Below are 14,829 nucleotides of genomic sequence, written 5' to 3'. Positions count from 1 at the left end.
TAGTTAAGTTTTATTTATTTGTTTTTGTTTTTTTTGTTTTAGTTTAATTTGATTGTTTTATTTGGTATTAGTTAATTGTTTTAATTTTATCTTTTGTTTAATTAGTTTTTAGTTTTTCAGTTTTCTTTGTTTTATCTGATTATTTGATTTTGTTTTATTTTTTTATTTGAGTATTTGTTTTATTTATTAGTTTTTTTTAATTAATTTATTTTTATTTTGATTTGTTTTTTTCAGTGTTCTTTTTGTTTTGATTATTTGTTTTTAATCTGAAAATTTGTTTTATTTTTACTTTTTCAGTTGTCTTTGTTTTATTTGATTATTTATTTATTTATTTGTTTTTGTTTTATTTTTGTTTAATTTGATTTGTTTTTAGTTTGTTTTTTGTTTTTGGTTTAGTTGATAGTTTTTGTATTTGTTTGTTTTTGTTTTTTTTAGTGAGCAGGTCAAAACTGATCACTGCAAAGTTTTATATCAGATCAAAGGTTATATCAGATAATGTTTTTGTTTAGTTAGTTTTTAATTATTTTTTAAAATGAGTTTTGTTGTTTTTGTTTAATTTGGTTATTTGTTTTCTGTTCAGGTCTTAGTTTTTTGTTTTTGTATTAGTTTTTTTGTTTGTTTGTTGTAGTGAGCAGGTCAAAACTACTGTCAATGCAATTATTTCATGTGAGATTTTGTTTAGCTGTTAGGGGTTTTTTTTTATTTATTTATTTAATTTTTGCTTTTATTATTATTTTTTTTTTTTTTTTTTTTTTTTTTTTTGTGTGTTACTGTCACTGCAAGGTTTATTTTGTCAGATAGTGATGATCAACAAACAACTTTGTTCATGTTTCCGTTCATGTATCTGTGAGTTGGTGTTAGATCAGATGTTTCCCTGTGTTTCTGATTTCAGACTGGACCCCATCCTGTACAAAAAGTGTCAGAACGATGCCGCCCGCATCTGTCACACTCACGGCTGGAACGAAACCAGCGAGTTCATGCCACCCGGAGCCGTTTTCTCCTGTCTGTACCGGCACGCCTACCGCACCGAGATGCAGGGACGACGGGTACGATAACACTCACTAAACACCCTGATGTTACCCTCACACCTTAACTTTTACTTTACGAGTGAAATAATAGGACACTGAGAAACAATAGCTTATGTGAGGCTTCCTAAATGTAACCATAGGATTCATCAGAAAGTTCGGAAGTAAGTTCGGAAGTGAGTAACAATGTAAGTACCCCCTCCGGGTTCCTTGAGGAGAATCTCACAAACCTGCCAAGAACATGACTGAGTTGCATTTCACAATTTGCATTTAGATTTTATGCATTGTTACATTATTTTCGTGCATATGAAGCAAAAATTCAATAAAATAAGATATGTTAAGTGAAATTATATACATTTTATTTATTTTTGTTTCATTTATACTTCATATTAGTATTTATTTGTGCGGCAAAAAATAATGTCAGTGCAGAAAATCTTAATGGTCTCAAAATGGTGCAAAAGCAAAACATGTTTTCTTGTGAAATATGATTTAGTTTTGTTCTTGACAGGTTTGGTGACGTTCATTCTTAAAGAAAATGTGATGAAGCTACAAATGCATGTTCTCAGCAAATTAACAGGGACGAATCAAAATCAGCTTCCTTTGCCGAGACCGAAATCAATTAATTCATGTTGTGGGTTTTAAATGAGTAGTGATTGACACGAAATGAGCTCAAATGATGTGGGTCTTGGGAGTTTTTTTTACAGTCTAATCTAAAAGCAGACATTCTTTTGTAACTTCCATGGTAATGCGATCAAAATTCATGATCAAACATGTGCACACAGATTGCTGAGCTGATGGCAGAAGGATCCAGATCTGTGTGTACATGTCTGATTGACTGGTTGTGGGTGTGTTTGTTTGCTCTGTGTGTGTATAAATATGTGCTAATGCGTCTGAATCGATCTGTAGTTATCTCGGGACTGTAAGACGGAGGTTCAGAGGATCCTCCACCAGAGGGCTCTGGATGTGAAACTGGATCCGGAGCTGCAGCAGCGATGCATGACAGATCTTGGGAAGTGGTGCAGTGAGAAGACTGAAGCTGGGCAGGTCAGTATATGAGATCACACTAATTATTCCATGGTCTGTCTAAATACTGGATTCTGATTAAAACCGTTTAAAGGAGAAGTCCACTTCCAGAACAACAATTTACAAATAATTTACTCACTTCCTTGTCATCCAAGATGTTCGTGTCTTTCTGTCTTCAGTCGTGAAATTATGGTTTTTGAGGAAAACATTTCAGGATTTTTCTCCATATAATGGACTTCATTGGTGCCCAATTTTGAACTTCCAAAATATAGTTTAAATGCAGCTTCAAAGGGCTCAAAATGATCCCAGGCAAGGAAGAAGGGTCTTATCTAGTGAAACGATTGGTCATTTTTTCGGAAAATAAAAATTTGTATACTTTTTAAGCACAAAAGCTTGTGTAGCACAGGCTCTAGGATGCGCGTTCACGACACTACGTACTATTGAATCACGTCGAAAGGTCACGCTGGACTACAGACCCAGTGTTTACAAAGCGAACGTGCAAACACTAAGAAAGTGCAAGTAAGTCAAACGCTGTTTACAAACAAAAAGGTACAGCGATGTCGGACGATTCTGAAGTTGTAGGAAAAAATAAGATGGAGTTTTTCTCCATACTCTACCTTTTTGAGCCGGAGTACACAGATGATGAACTTAGACGTGATTCGTAGTAGTGATGGGAAGTTCGGATCATTTTACCGACTCAGACCTTTGAGTCTCGTTCAGCAAAATGATCAAATCTTTTTTCGAGTCATTTCGTTCATTTTAGCAAGATCAGCATCACGTGACAGCCCCATAAGATGAACGAATGACTCAAAACCTGAAGACTCGAAACAGGTGAACTAATTCCAGTACAAAACCTAATAGGATGTTGCGCATGCGCGACTGAACGAATCACTCCCCGAGACAACTCGTTCTTCCCGAGTCACATTAAAGATTCATGCAAAATGAACGTTCAAGAACAACCTATCACTAATTCGTGGTGTCGTGGACGCGCATCCCAGAGCCTGTGCTACACGAGCTTTTGTGCTTAAAAAGTATACAATTTTTTATTTTTCGAAACAAATGACCAATCGTTTCGCTAGATAAGACCCTTGTTCCTCAGCTGGGATCATTTAGAGCCTTTGAAGCTGCATTTAAACTATAGTTTGGAAGTTCAAAATCGGGGCACCAATGAAGTCCATTATATGGAGAAAAATCCTGAAATGTTTTCCTCAAAAAACAATTTCTGTACAAGTGAAGAAAGAAAGACATGAACATCTTGGATGACAAGGGGGTGAGTGCATTTATATGTGAATCTTTGTTTTGGAAGTGGACTTCTCCTTTAAATAAATAAATAAATAAATACAAACCCCTAATTTTGTCTCAGCCATTTTCTAAGGCAAACATTTCTAATTTTTATTTTGTTTAACTTTGTGTTATTAAAAAAAAAAAAAAAAAAAAAAAATACTAAAAAAGTAACTGTAGAGACCCAAAAAAAAAACAAAAAAAAAAACATTAAAATGCTAAAATGTATAAAATGACTATATTCTGTTCATTTACCATGTTTGCATCTAACTTTCAGGATGTCTTAATAAAAATGTATTAATAAACGTTATTAATTATTAATAAATACTAATAAATAAATATTAATAAAGCTCATTTGGGTTATTTTATTTTATTTTTTTTGTTTTATTTATTTATTTTTATTTTTTTATTTTTGTTTGTAATTTTCTAGCAAAGCAAATTTTTATGAGGGGAAAAAAAAAAAACTACACCAGAATAGGTAACAGGGTTGCAAGAAAAGTTGCATATCCTAAATTAAGCTGTCACACAAGAGACAGAGACTATAGTTCTTACTGAACCTGTATTTCCATAAATTAAAGAAAAAAATATATTATTTTGATGTAAGACTTGTCTAAATATGACTTAATCCTTTTTTTTTCTATAGTCGCAATTTCAGCTAATTTCCAAGAAAGACAATTCTTATTTTTATTTGGTTTAGCTTTGTGTACTATACTAATACAGAAATAAAACAACAGTATAGACACAAACTAAATGAGTAAATAAAAATGACCAAAAAATAAATATTAAAAATGTTAATATAAAAATATACATGTAAAAAGAAAATGCATATTCTGTTCATTTTATGAGGTTTGCATAGTTTACAACCTTGTTACTAAAGAAAAACTTGTTTTTTTTCTCTCTTTCTTCTTTGAAAATTTCAAGCAAAGAATATTTTAGTAAGTGTCAAACTTAAGTATGCAAATGTACACAAATAATCTAATTGTTATAAGAACAAACAAAAAACGACACCGGAATGGGTAACAGGGTTGCAAGTAAAGCTGCCTATGTTCAATAAACTGTTACACAACAGAGGCTCAGTATTTACTGAATATGTATTTCCATACGTTAAAGAAATATATATTAGTTTGATTTATTTTTCTTAAAATAACTCCAGTAACAGGGTTGACTGGTTGAGATTGGTAAATGCTGTCAACACTAAATTTTTTTTTTTGTGAAACACTGCAATATTTGTAAAAATGTAAAATTAAATAAGATTTGTCTTTTTGCTGTGGTTCAGGAAGAATCCAGTGATGTTACTTCCTGTGTGTCACAATTTTAAGAAATTTTAAACGTTCTGTTTTTGTGTGTTTGTGTTTTGAATTTTTAACATTTTAATTTAAAGAGTACTTTTATTTATTTATTTATTTATTTATTTATTTATTTATTTATTTATAAATTATTTATTTAATTGTTGGACACAAGTAAAAAGGTCAGCTTCTGAAATGGGACTACTGGACATGCTAGGTTAATTTTAACATGAGATTTGTACCTCATGTGATGCTTCACAAAAAGTCTTAGGACGCAAACATATGTGTCATTGATGGAAAGTGTCAGTTTTGGAAATGCAGTTTGAATGTTAAATTTGCACTGTACTGAAGTGATGCATTGCTCAATAATTGTGTGTGTTTTTGTCTGTCAGGAACTGGAGTGCTTACAGGATCATTTAGATGATCTGGTCTCAAACTGCAGGGATGTGGTGGGAAACCTCACCGAACTGGAGTCCGAGGTACAAAAATAGTGTTGTGATATTTTACAGCAGTTTCCCTCTGAAATTAAAATGCCTCAGTGTCTATATTTGGGTGCTATTGTTTTCTGCTGGACGTGAGACGTCTGAGGGTTTGGACTGATTTTGACGTGTCTGCTTTTTCAGGACATTCAGATTGAGGCGTTGTTGATCCGAGCCTGTGAGCCCGTCATCCAGTCCTACTGTCATGTAAGTTGCCAATCATTGTTTTTTTCTTATTATGAGAATCATCATATTGTTTGTCTTTTAATTTGTCCTCTGTTTTTGCTTGTGTCTGTTTCGCAGGAGGTGGCCGATAATCAGATAGACACAGGGGACCTGATGGAGTGTCTCGTTGCCAATAAGCACCAGAAGGAAATGAACGAGAAATGCGCCGTCGGAGTCACACACTTCCAGCTGGTACGTCTGACGAATACACGCTCGCTCTTCCTTTTTAATACTGTTGTTTTGTCTCAACTGTCCATTTCTCCTCCTTGTCCTCAGATCCAGATGAAGGACTTTCGCTTCTCATACAAGTTCAAGATGGCGTGCAAGGAGGATGTGCTCAAACTGTGCCCCAACATCAAAAAGAAGTAAGCGTGTTGTTGCCACACAAAGCAAATGTTTCATAACTTGTTTCTAATGTTATCGTTAGGGGGTGAGTGAGAATAATCCTCTAGTGTATTATTAGGGGCCCTTTTTCTACTTCAGCTTCTTCTGCTTCTGCTCTGGGAGTCTGTGGCAGCCTGTAGAACAGCTTTTGGAAAAGTTATGAAATTTGGCATACTGATAGAGGACAGTCTTAGTATTAACCATAGCAAATTTGGAGTCTCTAACTCAAACTCTCTAGCGCCACCACTAGGCCAAATTTGCACTCATATTTCTGCTAATAACTTTTGAACTGTGAGATCTAGAAGCAAAATTCTTGTTTGTTTGTTTGTTTGTTTGTTTGTTTTCCCTCTCTGGTTTCTTGGCTCATGCCAAGTTGAATGCATACCAAAATTTTAATTTTGTGAAAATTCTACTTTTGTGAGCTCGTCCCAGACGGTTTGTCCAAATTTCACCAATTTTCACTTATAGAATCGCTTACAAGGAAGTTATGAAATTGGGCACACAGATAATGGACAGTCTCAGTATTAACCACATCAGATTTGGAGTCTCTAACTCAAACTCTCTAGCGCCACCACTAGTCCAAATTTTCACTCATATTTCTACTAATAAATTTTGAACCGTAAGGTCTAGAAGCATAAATGTTCACTTTTTCCAAACGGTTCGATTTTCACTAAAATTGGCTCAGATCATCTTCAGACAATGCTAACAAAAAGTTATCAAAAGCTTTTTGATATACCGAACTGTTTTTATAAAGCGTGTGACGGAATTTGACGAAATTCCCGCAAAAATGGACATGAGGCGAAATACTCGCAACACTTTAGCAGAATCAGACTAAACTTGGGTGGTAGTTAAACCAAGTTGTTATACCACATACCACAAAATCAGCCATTTTGAGCGTGGACCTAAAATTTTGTAGTAAAATGCTGTATGTTTCAAGAGCTTTAATGTGTTATGAGTCTTATAGAATCGCTTCTGAGAGAGTTATGAAATTTGACGCATGGATCAAGGACAGTCTTATTATTAACCACAGCAAATTTGGAGTCTAACTCAAACTCTCTTGCGCCACCATTAGGCCAAATTTGCACTCATATTTCTGCTAATAACTTTTGAATCGTAAGGTCTAGAAGCAAAATTCTTGTTTGTTTGTTTGTTTTCCCTCTCTGATTCCTTGGCTCATGCCAAGTTGAATGCATACCAAAATTTTAATTTTGTGAAAATTCTACTTTTCCGAGCTCGTCCCAGACGGTTTGTCCAATTTTAACTTGTAGAAACACTTGCAAGAAAGTTATGAAATTGGGCACACAGATAATGGACAGTCTCAATATTACCCACATCAAATTTGGAGTCTCTAACTTTGTTTCTGCTAATAACTTTTAAACTGTAAGGTCTAGGAGCAAAATTCCCTGGTTCATGCTGAAATTTCTAATTTTTTCAAAATTCTAACCAAACTTGGTAGTTATACCAAGCATGACCTGAGGGTACATGAGTAGTTTCGGCACCTAAAAAGATCATTTTGAACTGTAAGGTCTAGAAGCAAATTCTTTTTCTTCTGATTCCTTAGCTCATACCGAGTTGAATGCATATAAAAATTATTTCTATGTTCAAGATTTGAACGACATTTACTGCCAATCATAGAGCTCTTCTAGAGGCAAAGTATGATGGTTTTGATGGTCTGTTTACTCTTAGGGTGGATGTGGTGATCTGTCTGAGTACCATAGTACGGAATGACACTTTACAGGAAGTCAAAGATCAGCGAGTTTCCGTCAAGTGTCGTAAACAGCTCAGAGTGGAAGAACTGGAGATGGTCAGTACATTAATCATTGATTAATTTAAAATATATTTCAGTATGTCTAATTATTTGTAATGTACTGTGCTGTTTTATGTATCCTGTGAAGTTGAGATTTGTCATTGTGTGTTGTGCAGTCTGAAGACATTCGTCTAGAGCCAGAACTCTATGAGAGCTGTCGGCAGGACATCAAGCAGCACTGTCAAAACGTGGTGTTTGGAAACGCTCAGGTAAATCCATTGTCACTCAAACTGCCTAAATCTTTAATCCTCTGTTTAACTGTAATGATCTGCTCATCTCTGTGTTTGTGCTTGTTCAGGTGATCGAGTGTCTGAAGGAAAATAAGAAGCGTTTGACTTCGCACTGCCATCAGAAAGTCTTCAGACTGCAGGAGACTGAGATGATGGACCCAGAACTGGACTTCCAGCTCATGAGAGTCTGCAAGCAGATGATCAGGGTGTGAAACCTCATCTGAAAAGACGCCACAATTTAATGATGGCTTGAATTTGTTTGATGAATCCATATAAACTATTGAAGAACCTTCTTTTTTTTCTTTCTTTCTTTCTCATACAGCGTTTCTGCAGTAAGACCGATGCAAAGAACCTGTTACAGTGTCTCAAACAAAACAAGAACAGCGAACTAATGGACCCGAAATGCAAACAAATGATTACCAAGAGACAGATCACCCAGAACACAGGTACAAATACCACTATGTCCTCATATACTCATGCATATATGCTCATAGCTTTTCTTTAATCACTCACATATTTATGTTTAGAATTGGAGTTGGCAAACAATGAACAGGAACGTTTATTAATACAGTAGTTATGTGTTGTTCCTCTCAGTAAAAGGCAGATATGTGTCAAATGTTTTCTTTCAGTGTAAGGTATTAAACTCATCAGGACAAGCTGTGTAGTTATTTTGTGAGCTGTTTTGCTTTTATTTAAATTTAGAATAGTCTTTTTTTCAAACCCGTTACAAAAAATTTGGAAGATATCTTTAAACTGTTTAACCTAGTAGTAACAGTAATCATGTAGTTAGAAAATTATTAATTAGTAAAATAATTCATAATATTTTTATATTATTTTCTACTAATTGAATTTAAAAAAAACATTCTGAAATGGATAACATAGTTTCAGTAATAGGGTTGTAGGTTTTGCTTAAAATATGCTTTTACTGAATGGGCTTACTAATTTGACATTTAAAGTAGGACTTTTTTTCAGTAATACCATTTAAAAGCCTAGCAATGAACATTATCTGGAATTGATTTTTTTTTTTCTACTAATAACCATTATATATAAGTAAAATAATTCAGCTTCTTTTGAAATAAATAATTTTGCTAAAATGAGTAACAGGTTGAAGTAACAGGATTATAAATCAGCAGGGCCAAACTACTTTGAGACAAAATGTTGGTTTCTTAATTTAAATGAGGATTTTCTTTTTCAACCCTGTTACAAAAAATTGGAAAATGTCTCGATACAGTTTAAAAACCTAGTAATAAACATTTTCTAGTAATTTTTATTTTTCTACTAATAACTATATTGAATCTATATAACCAAAATCATTTTCAGAGATTTTTCTTTTTTAGTTTTTTTTTTTTTTTTTTTTTTTTCTCAGCAGGGGCTAACTAGTTTGAGGCAAAATGTTGGCTTATTTATTTAAATGATGATGTTTTTTTCAACCCTGGTACAACAACTTGATGTCTTGCTGTAAACACCCAATAATAAACATTTTCCAGTAACACTTTTTTCCTTTTTAAGTTTCTACTAATAACCATTAAATTGGTATAACAGAAAAAAAATTGTGATTTTTCAAGATTTAAATTACTTTTTGCTAAAATGGGTAATAAGAGTTGTAACAGGGTTGTAGGATTTGCCTAAATCAAGCTTTCGCTCGGCAGGGGCCGAGGCTAAACGTTGGTTTGTTGTTAATTTAAATGATTAAAATGATTTTAAATGAATTTAAATGATTTTGTTTTTTTTCAACTCTGTTACAAAAAAATTGGAAGATGTCTTCATACAGATTAGCCTAGTAATAAACATTTTCTGGTAACTTTTTTCCACCAATTTTCTACTAATAGCCATAAAATTACAATAACTGAAATCATTTTCAGAGATTTTCAAGATTTAAATTGTTGTAATGGTTGTAGGTTTTGTCTAAATTATGCTTTAACTTGGCAGGGGCTAACTAGTTTGAGACAAAATGTTGGTTTGTTGTTAGCTTAAATGATTTTTCAACCCTGTCACAAAAAATTTGAAGATGTCTTGATAACCTAGTAGTAAACATTTTCCAGTAACACATTATTCTTTCTTTTTCTTTCAAGTTTTCTACTAATAACCATTAGATCAGTATAACAGAAATAATTTTCAGAGATTTTCAAGAATTAAAATTACATTTTGTTAAAATGCGTAAGAGTTGTAACAGGGTTGTAGGTTTTGCCTAAATTATGCTTTTACTTGGGGCTAACTAGTTTGAGACAAAATGCTGGTTTGTTGTTAGTTTAAATGAATTTTTTTTCAACCCTGTTACAAAACAATAGATCTCGTCTTGATAACCTAGTAAACATTTTCCAGTAACACTTTTTTTCTTTTTTTCTTTCTGTTTCTTTCAAGTTTTCTACTAATAACCATTAGATCAGTATAACAGAAATAATTTTCAGAGATTTTTAAGAATTAAAATTACATTTTGTTAAAATGCGTAAGAGTTGTAACAGAGTTGTAGGTTTTGCCTAAATTTTGGTTTCTCTTGGCATGGGCTGACTAGTTTGAGGCAAAATGTTGGTTTGTAGGTATCAATAAACTTGTTTACACAATAAATTAAAGGGAAATATTAGCTCCAAATTTTTTTTTTTTACAACAACATCAATGACAGGTGTGAATGGTTAAGTTTGAACACTGAATTGAGTGCTACATTTTGTGTAAAAATTGAGAAAATGCAGTAAAATTGTAATGCCTTCCCACCATACTTTAACAAGGGTTTAAGTGATTTGAGGGCATCACAGTTTACATTTTTTGTGCCATTATTTCTGTAAAAAGTAATGAGTTATGAGTACCCTATATATGTGTGTAAAGTCCCTTATGTTCAGCAAAACAAACAAACAAAAAAACATTCCATTTAATAAAGTTTGACGCTCCTTCCTCCACTCTAGATTACCGTCTGAACCCTGTGCTGAGGAAGGCTTGCAAAGCCGACATCCCAAAATTCTGCCAGGGCATTCTGAACAATGCCAAAGACGACAACGAGTTGGAGGGGCAGGTCATCTCCTGTCTCAAACTCAAATATGCAGACCAGGTTTGTAACCCTGATCACTGTGAATGCACACAAACCTGACAAAGCATCTTTACTCCATATAAGAGCGTGCGTTTGTGTCTCCAGCGTCTCTCTCCAGACTGCGAGGGCCAGATCATTGTGATTCTGCAGGAGTCTGCGCTGGACTACAGACTCGACCCGCAGCTGCAGCTCCAGTGCACTGATGAGGTAACATTCGCTGGCTTAGCATGACGTACATCCAGTTGTTTTGGTCTCGAATGACTAATAATGGCCGTCTGTCCCAGATCCCACAGCTCTGTGCGGAGGAAGTAGCGGCGCAGGAGCAGACGGGTCAGGTTGAGGAGTGTTTGAAAATCAACCTGCTGAAGATCAACAGTGAAGGCTGTAAAAAGGTAAGAGTGCTTTGACCTCGATTCGACACGGGGAAGTTGCACAGTTCACTTCCTCTCAACTCGTCTGACTGGTTGTTCCCACTGTAGGAGGTTCTCAACATACTGAAGGAGAGCAAGGCAGACATCTTTGTGGATCCGGTTCTGCACACAGCATGCGCGCTGGATATTAAACACCAGTGTGCTGCGATCCCACCGGGCCGAGGAAGACGTAAGTAATTCTGGAAATGATTTTATGCGAATTAGATAAACAGTATTTTAATTACTCTGCTCTGTGTTTATGCAGAGATGTCCTGTCTGATGGAGGCTCTCCAAGATAAGCGTGTGAGACTCCAGCCGGAGTGTAAGAAGAGATTACAGGACCGCATTGACATGTGGAGTTACGCCGCCAAGGTAAACGTTCACCTAGAGTCCCATCAGCCCCCATCAATATTCTCTTTATAATCGTTGTTCCAAAACATCATTGGTGTTTAGCGATGATCCAAACCTTGTAGGTGTGCTCGTTACACAAATATTGCTCAAAAATTAGCAATATTATGCAGTTTTCTAAAATAGTTTATTTTGGCTAAATTCTAGGGAAGAGTCACATATTTCAAAGATCAGTTTCTTTCAATAAACTTGTTCAAAAAACATTTTGCAGACTTGCCAACATGACTTGAAAGTGTTAAAGGAAGTCATATATTCTGTGTAAATCAATAACACCTCAGAAAACAGTCTTACAATCTTTTTGCATAGAAAAACTTGCATGCGTAAGCTGTCACATTAAATTTAAATGCAAAAATGTATGCACAAATCTTATAGAAGTTTCTGCATTTGATTTAATATAAGAATTTGTGCAAGTATGGTTTCACAAACAGTTTATTTTAGAAAACGTACTGTTTGTGAAACCAAACTTGTGCAGATTCTTATAAAATAAATGCGTAAATTGTCACAATGCCAAAATGTACAAATTTGGACAAATGCAGAAACTTCTGTAAGATTTGTGCAAATTTGTATTTTTTTTTTATTTAAATTTTAATGTGACGATTTACACACATACTTTTTAAGAAATTGTGCAAGTATGGTTTCACAAACAGTTTATTTTGAAAATGTTACATAAATTTTCTCATTCAGTTTGTTTGTGTAAAGATGCATGTATAAATAATTCACACAAATCACATGAAAATTGTTGTATATAATCCCATGTGACGTAACGTGAATTTGCAAACAAATTACGTAAATATTAAAGTTGCATTAAATGCATACAATGCACAGATAATTTTCTCACCCCTTTGTCATCCTAGATGTTCATGTCTTTCTTTCTTCAGATGTAAAGAAATTATATTTCTTGAGGAAAACATTCCAGAATTATTCTCCATGTAATTGACTTCTATGGTGCCCACGAGTTTGAACTTCCAAAATGCAGTTTAAATGCAGCTTCAAAGGGCTCTAAGCGATCCGAGGAAGAAGGGTCTTATCTAGCAAAACGATCATTTTCTATTAAAAAAAAAAAAAGTACAATTTATATACTTTTTAACCTCAAATGCTGCAAACTCTGTGTAATCCGGACCAAGACAGGTAGGTCAAAAAGCTCCCATCTCATTTTCTCCTCCAACTTCAACATTTGTCCTACGTCGCTGCGGAAGTACAGACCCAGTGTCTATGTGTATGTGCAAACAAGATCAAATGCCCTTTACAAAATAAGGTAAAACAGTGATGTGGGATGATTTTGAAGTTGGAGGAGAAAGTGAAATGGGAGTTTTTCGACATAAGCCAAATGTATTGACCCAGATTACACATTTCACATGCGTGTCGCAGAGAGTAGACAAGATGAGCGTTTGAGGTTAAAAAGTATAAAAATTGTACTTTTTTTGGGGAAAATAACCAATCGTTTTGCTAGAAAAGACCGTTCTTCCTCAGCTGGGGTCGTTTAAAGCCCTTTGAAGCGGCATTGAAAGTTTTGGAAAAAAATTTGATGTCCACTTTTTCCAAAAATTCTGGAATGTTTTACTCAAGAAACAATTTCTTCACGACTGAAGAAAGAAACACATGAACATTTTGGATAACAAGGTGGTTCTCCTTTAAGATTAACGTTATTGTTGCATGCAAGTTGCTAGTGATGAAATCTGCACATTTTTGCATGCACAAATTCATGTTGTTTCTCTTGTCAACAGGTGGCGCCAGCAGAAGGTTTCTCGGATCTGGCCGGGCAGGTTTTCACGTCCCCCGCCAAAAACTACATCCTGAGCATGCTGGCGATGTGCGTGGTCCTGCTCTTCCTCATGGGTCTGCTGTGCGGCCGCATTACCAAGCGCGTGACGCAGGAGTTGAAGGACAGGTAGAGAGGGGGTGCAGGGCAGGGGAAGTGCCATTCTGCTCCCCCTGCAGGGCAAAAAAAAAGCCCATCGCGCCCCACACGCCGTTCTCCGTCCTGGGCCGGGGAAGGACACTGGGGTTGGAAACGCAAACTCGACGGAGGGGGGCGGGTGTTTAGACTCGTGCTGTGTGTGCATTTTCGTGGTACCACCGATGACCACATTGGGACCCAGTTTTAATTGCTACACACACTGTTTTTTTTGTTTTTGTTTTCCCCGACTGTGCTTGTCCTACATCGTCACCTGCTTCTATGAGTAAACCTGCTGCGGAGCCTGCGAGCGTCCCTTCTCGAACACCGACGTCCTGCCGCTCATCAGCTTCCTTCAACTAATATCACAGACTTGGTTTTGCTTTCCAGCTCAATGTTTTTATTTATTGTCGACGTTGTGGAGCGCGGGAGGTTTGGCTTTCGGTTTTTTCTTTCGTTTGCAGGCGGCCATGTTTTAGGAAACTAAAGATGTGCATATTGACAAAGATCGAGCGATTGAATGTGTGTCTGTGCCTTTTTGCCCGTCCGAGTGAGAGAATTTGTTTTTGTTTGCTTTTATCATGGGCTTCTTGTTGATTTTTTTTTTTTTTTTTTTTGTTTTTTTTTTCTTCTTGTCACTGGGAACATTCTTTCTATTCTTCTTTCTTTGCAGTAAGGGTTGTGAATGTGTGTTTTTCTGTCATTTGGTTGCTTGATTCTGTTATTGGAAGGGGTTTTGCATCATGAAGGTTTCATACGTCGTCGCCGACGCGTTTGAACTGGTCCTAACTGAGCCACAAGCTTTCAAAAATAGATCCGAATATCAAAATCAAAAAGCGACTTGATTCTCACATCAAGCCGTCAAGCTGTTTACAAGGCTGTGGTTTGGTATCGTCTCATTTGAGCTTCGAAAGTGCCATATTAACTAACCATTCTGTTTGAAATGCACATTTTGGATGATTCACCCACATCGTAGATGTAATTTTACTTCACGGTTATTCTTAGAATGCCTTGCTCGTGTATCAATGGGTTTCTAGACGTTGTAAGAATGATTTTACGGGAGTTGTCGGTTTTAAACGGTTACTCCGCCCTAAAATGAAAAACTTGTCATTAATCACTTACCCCAAGCTTTGTTCGTCTTCGGAACACAATTTATATTTTGATGAAAAATAATCCGCTGTCAAGACCCAGAAAAGTATTAAAGACGTCGTCAGAATAGTCCATCTGCCATCAGTAGTTCAACCATAATTTTACGAAGCCACGAGAATGCTTTTTGTACGGAAAGAAAACGAAAATAACGACTTTATTCGACAATTCGTCTCTGCGTCACCATAGCACCATTTTGGATTATCCCCCTG

The 14,829-nt window shown here is 35.4% G+C and overlaps 1 protein-coding gene across 2 annotated transcripts in view; it reads left to right on the top strand.

Annotated features, from left to right (window-relative positions):
- The window catches only part of glg1a (golgi glycoprotein 1a), a 33,287-nt gene that overhangs the window by 15,964 nt on the left and 2,494 nt on the right, over nt 1-14,829 (top strand). Inside the window, exons 11-27 of one of the 2 annotated variants that reach the window (XM_051099034.1) lie at nt 893-1,046; nt 1,169-1,213; nt 1,932-2,069; nt 5,008-5,094; nt 5,239-5,301; nt 5,398-5,511; nt 5,596-5,684; nt 7,390-7,507; nt 7,627-7,719; nt 7,809-7,946; nt 8,063-8,186; nt 10,638-10,780; nt 10,865-10,966; nt 11,044-11,151; nt 11,239-11,359; nt 11,435-11,541; nt 13,302-13,465. In XM_051099034.1, the coding sequence (XP_050954991.1) occupies nt 893-1,046; nt 1,169-1,213; nt 1,932-2,069; nt 5,008-5,094; nt 5,239-5,301; nt 5,398-5,511; nt 5,596-5,684; nt 7,390-7,507; nt 7,627-7,719; nt 7,809-7,946; nt 8,063-8,186; nt 10,638-10,780; nt 10,865-10,966; nt 11,044-11,151; nt 11,239-11,359; nt 11,435-11,541; nt 13,302-13,465 (1,908 nt within the window). The remainder of the gene's footprint in view (nt 1-892; nt 1,047-1,168; nt 1,214-1,931; nt 2,070-5,007; nt 5,095-5,238; nt 5,302-5,397; nt 5,512-5,595; nt 5,685-7,389; nt 7,508-7,626; nt 7,720-7,808; nt 7,947-8,062; nt 8,187-10,637; nt 10,781-10,864; nt 10,967-11,043; nt 11,152-11,238; nt 11,360-11,434; nt 11,542-13,301; nt 13,466-14,829) is intronic. The other variant, XM_051099035.1, reaches the window with a different exon arrangement.

This window comes from Labeo rohita, chromosome 25 (assembly GCF_022985175.1).
Source record: "Labeo rohita strain BAU-BD-2019 chromosome 25, IGBB_LRoh.1.0, whole genome shotgun sequence".
Taxonomy (NCBI): domain Eukaryota; kingdom Metazoa; phylum Chordata; class Actinopteri; order Cypriniformes; family Cyprinidae; genus Labeo; species Labeo rohita.
This window is presented reverse-complemented; position numbering and strand designations above follow the sequence as displayed.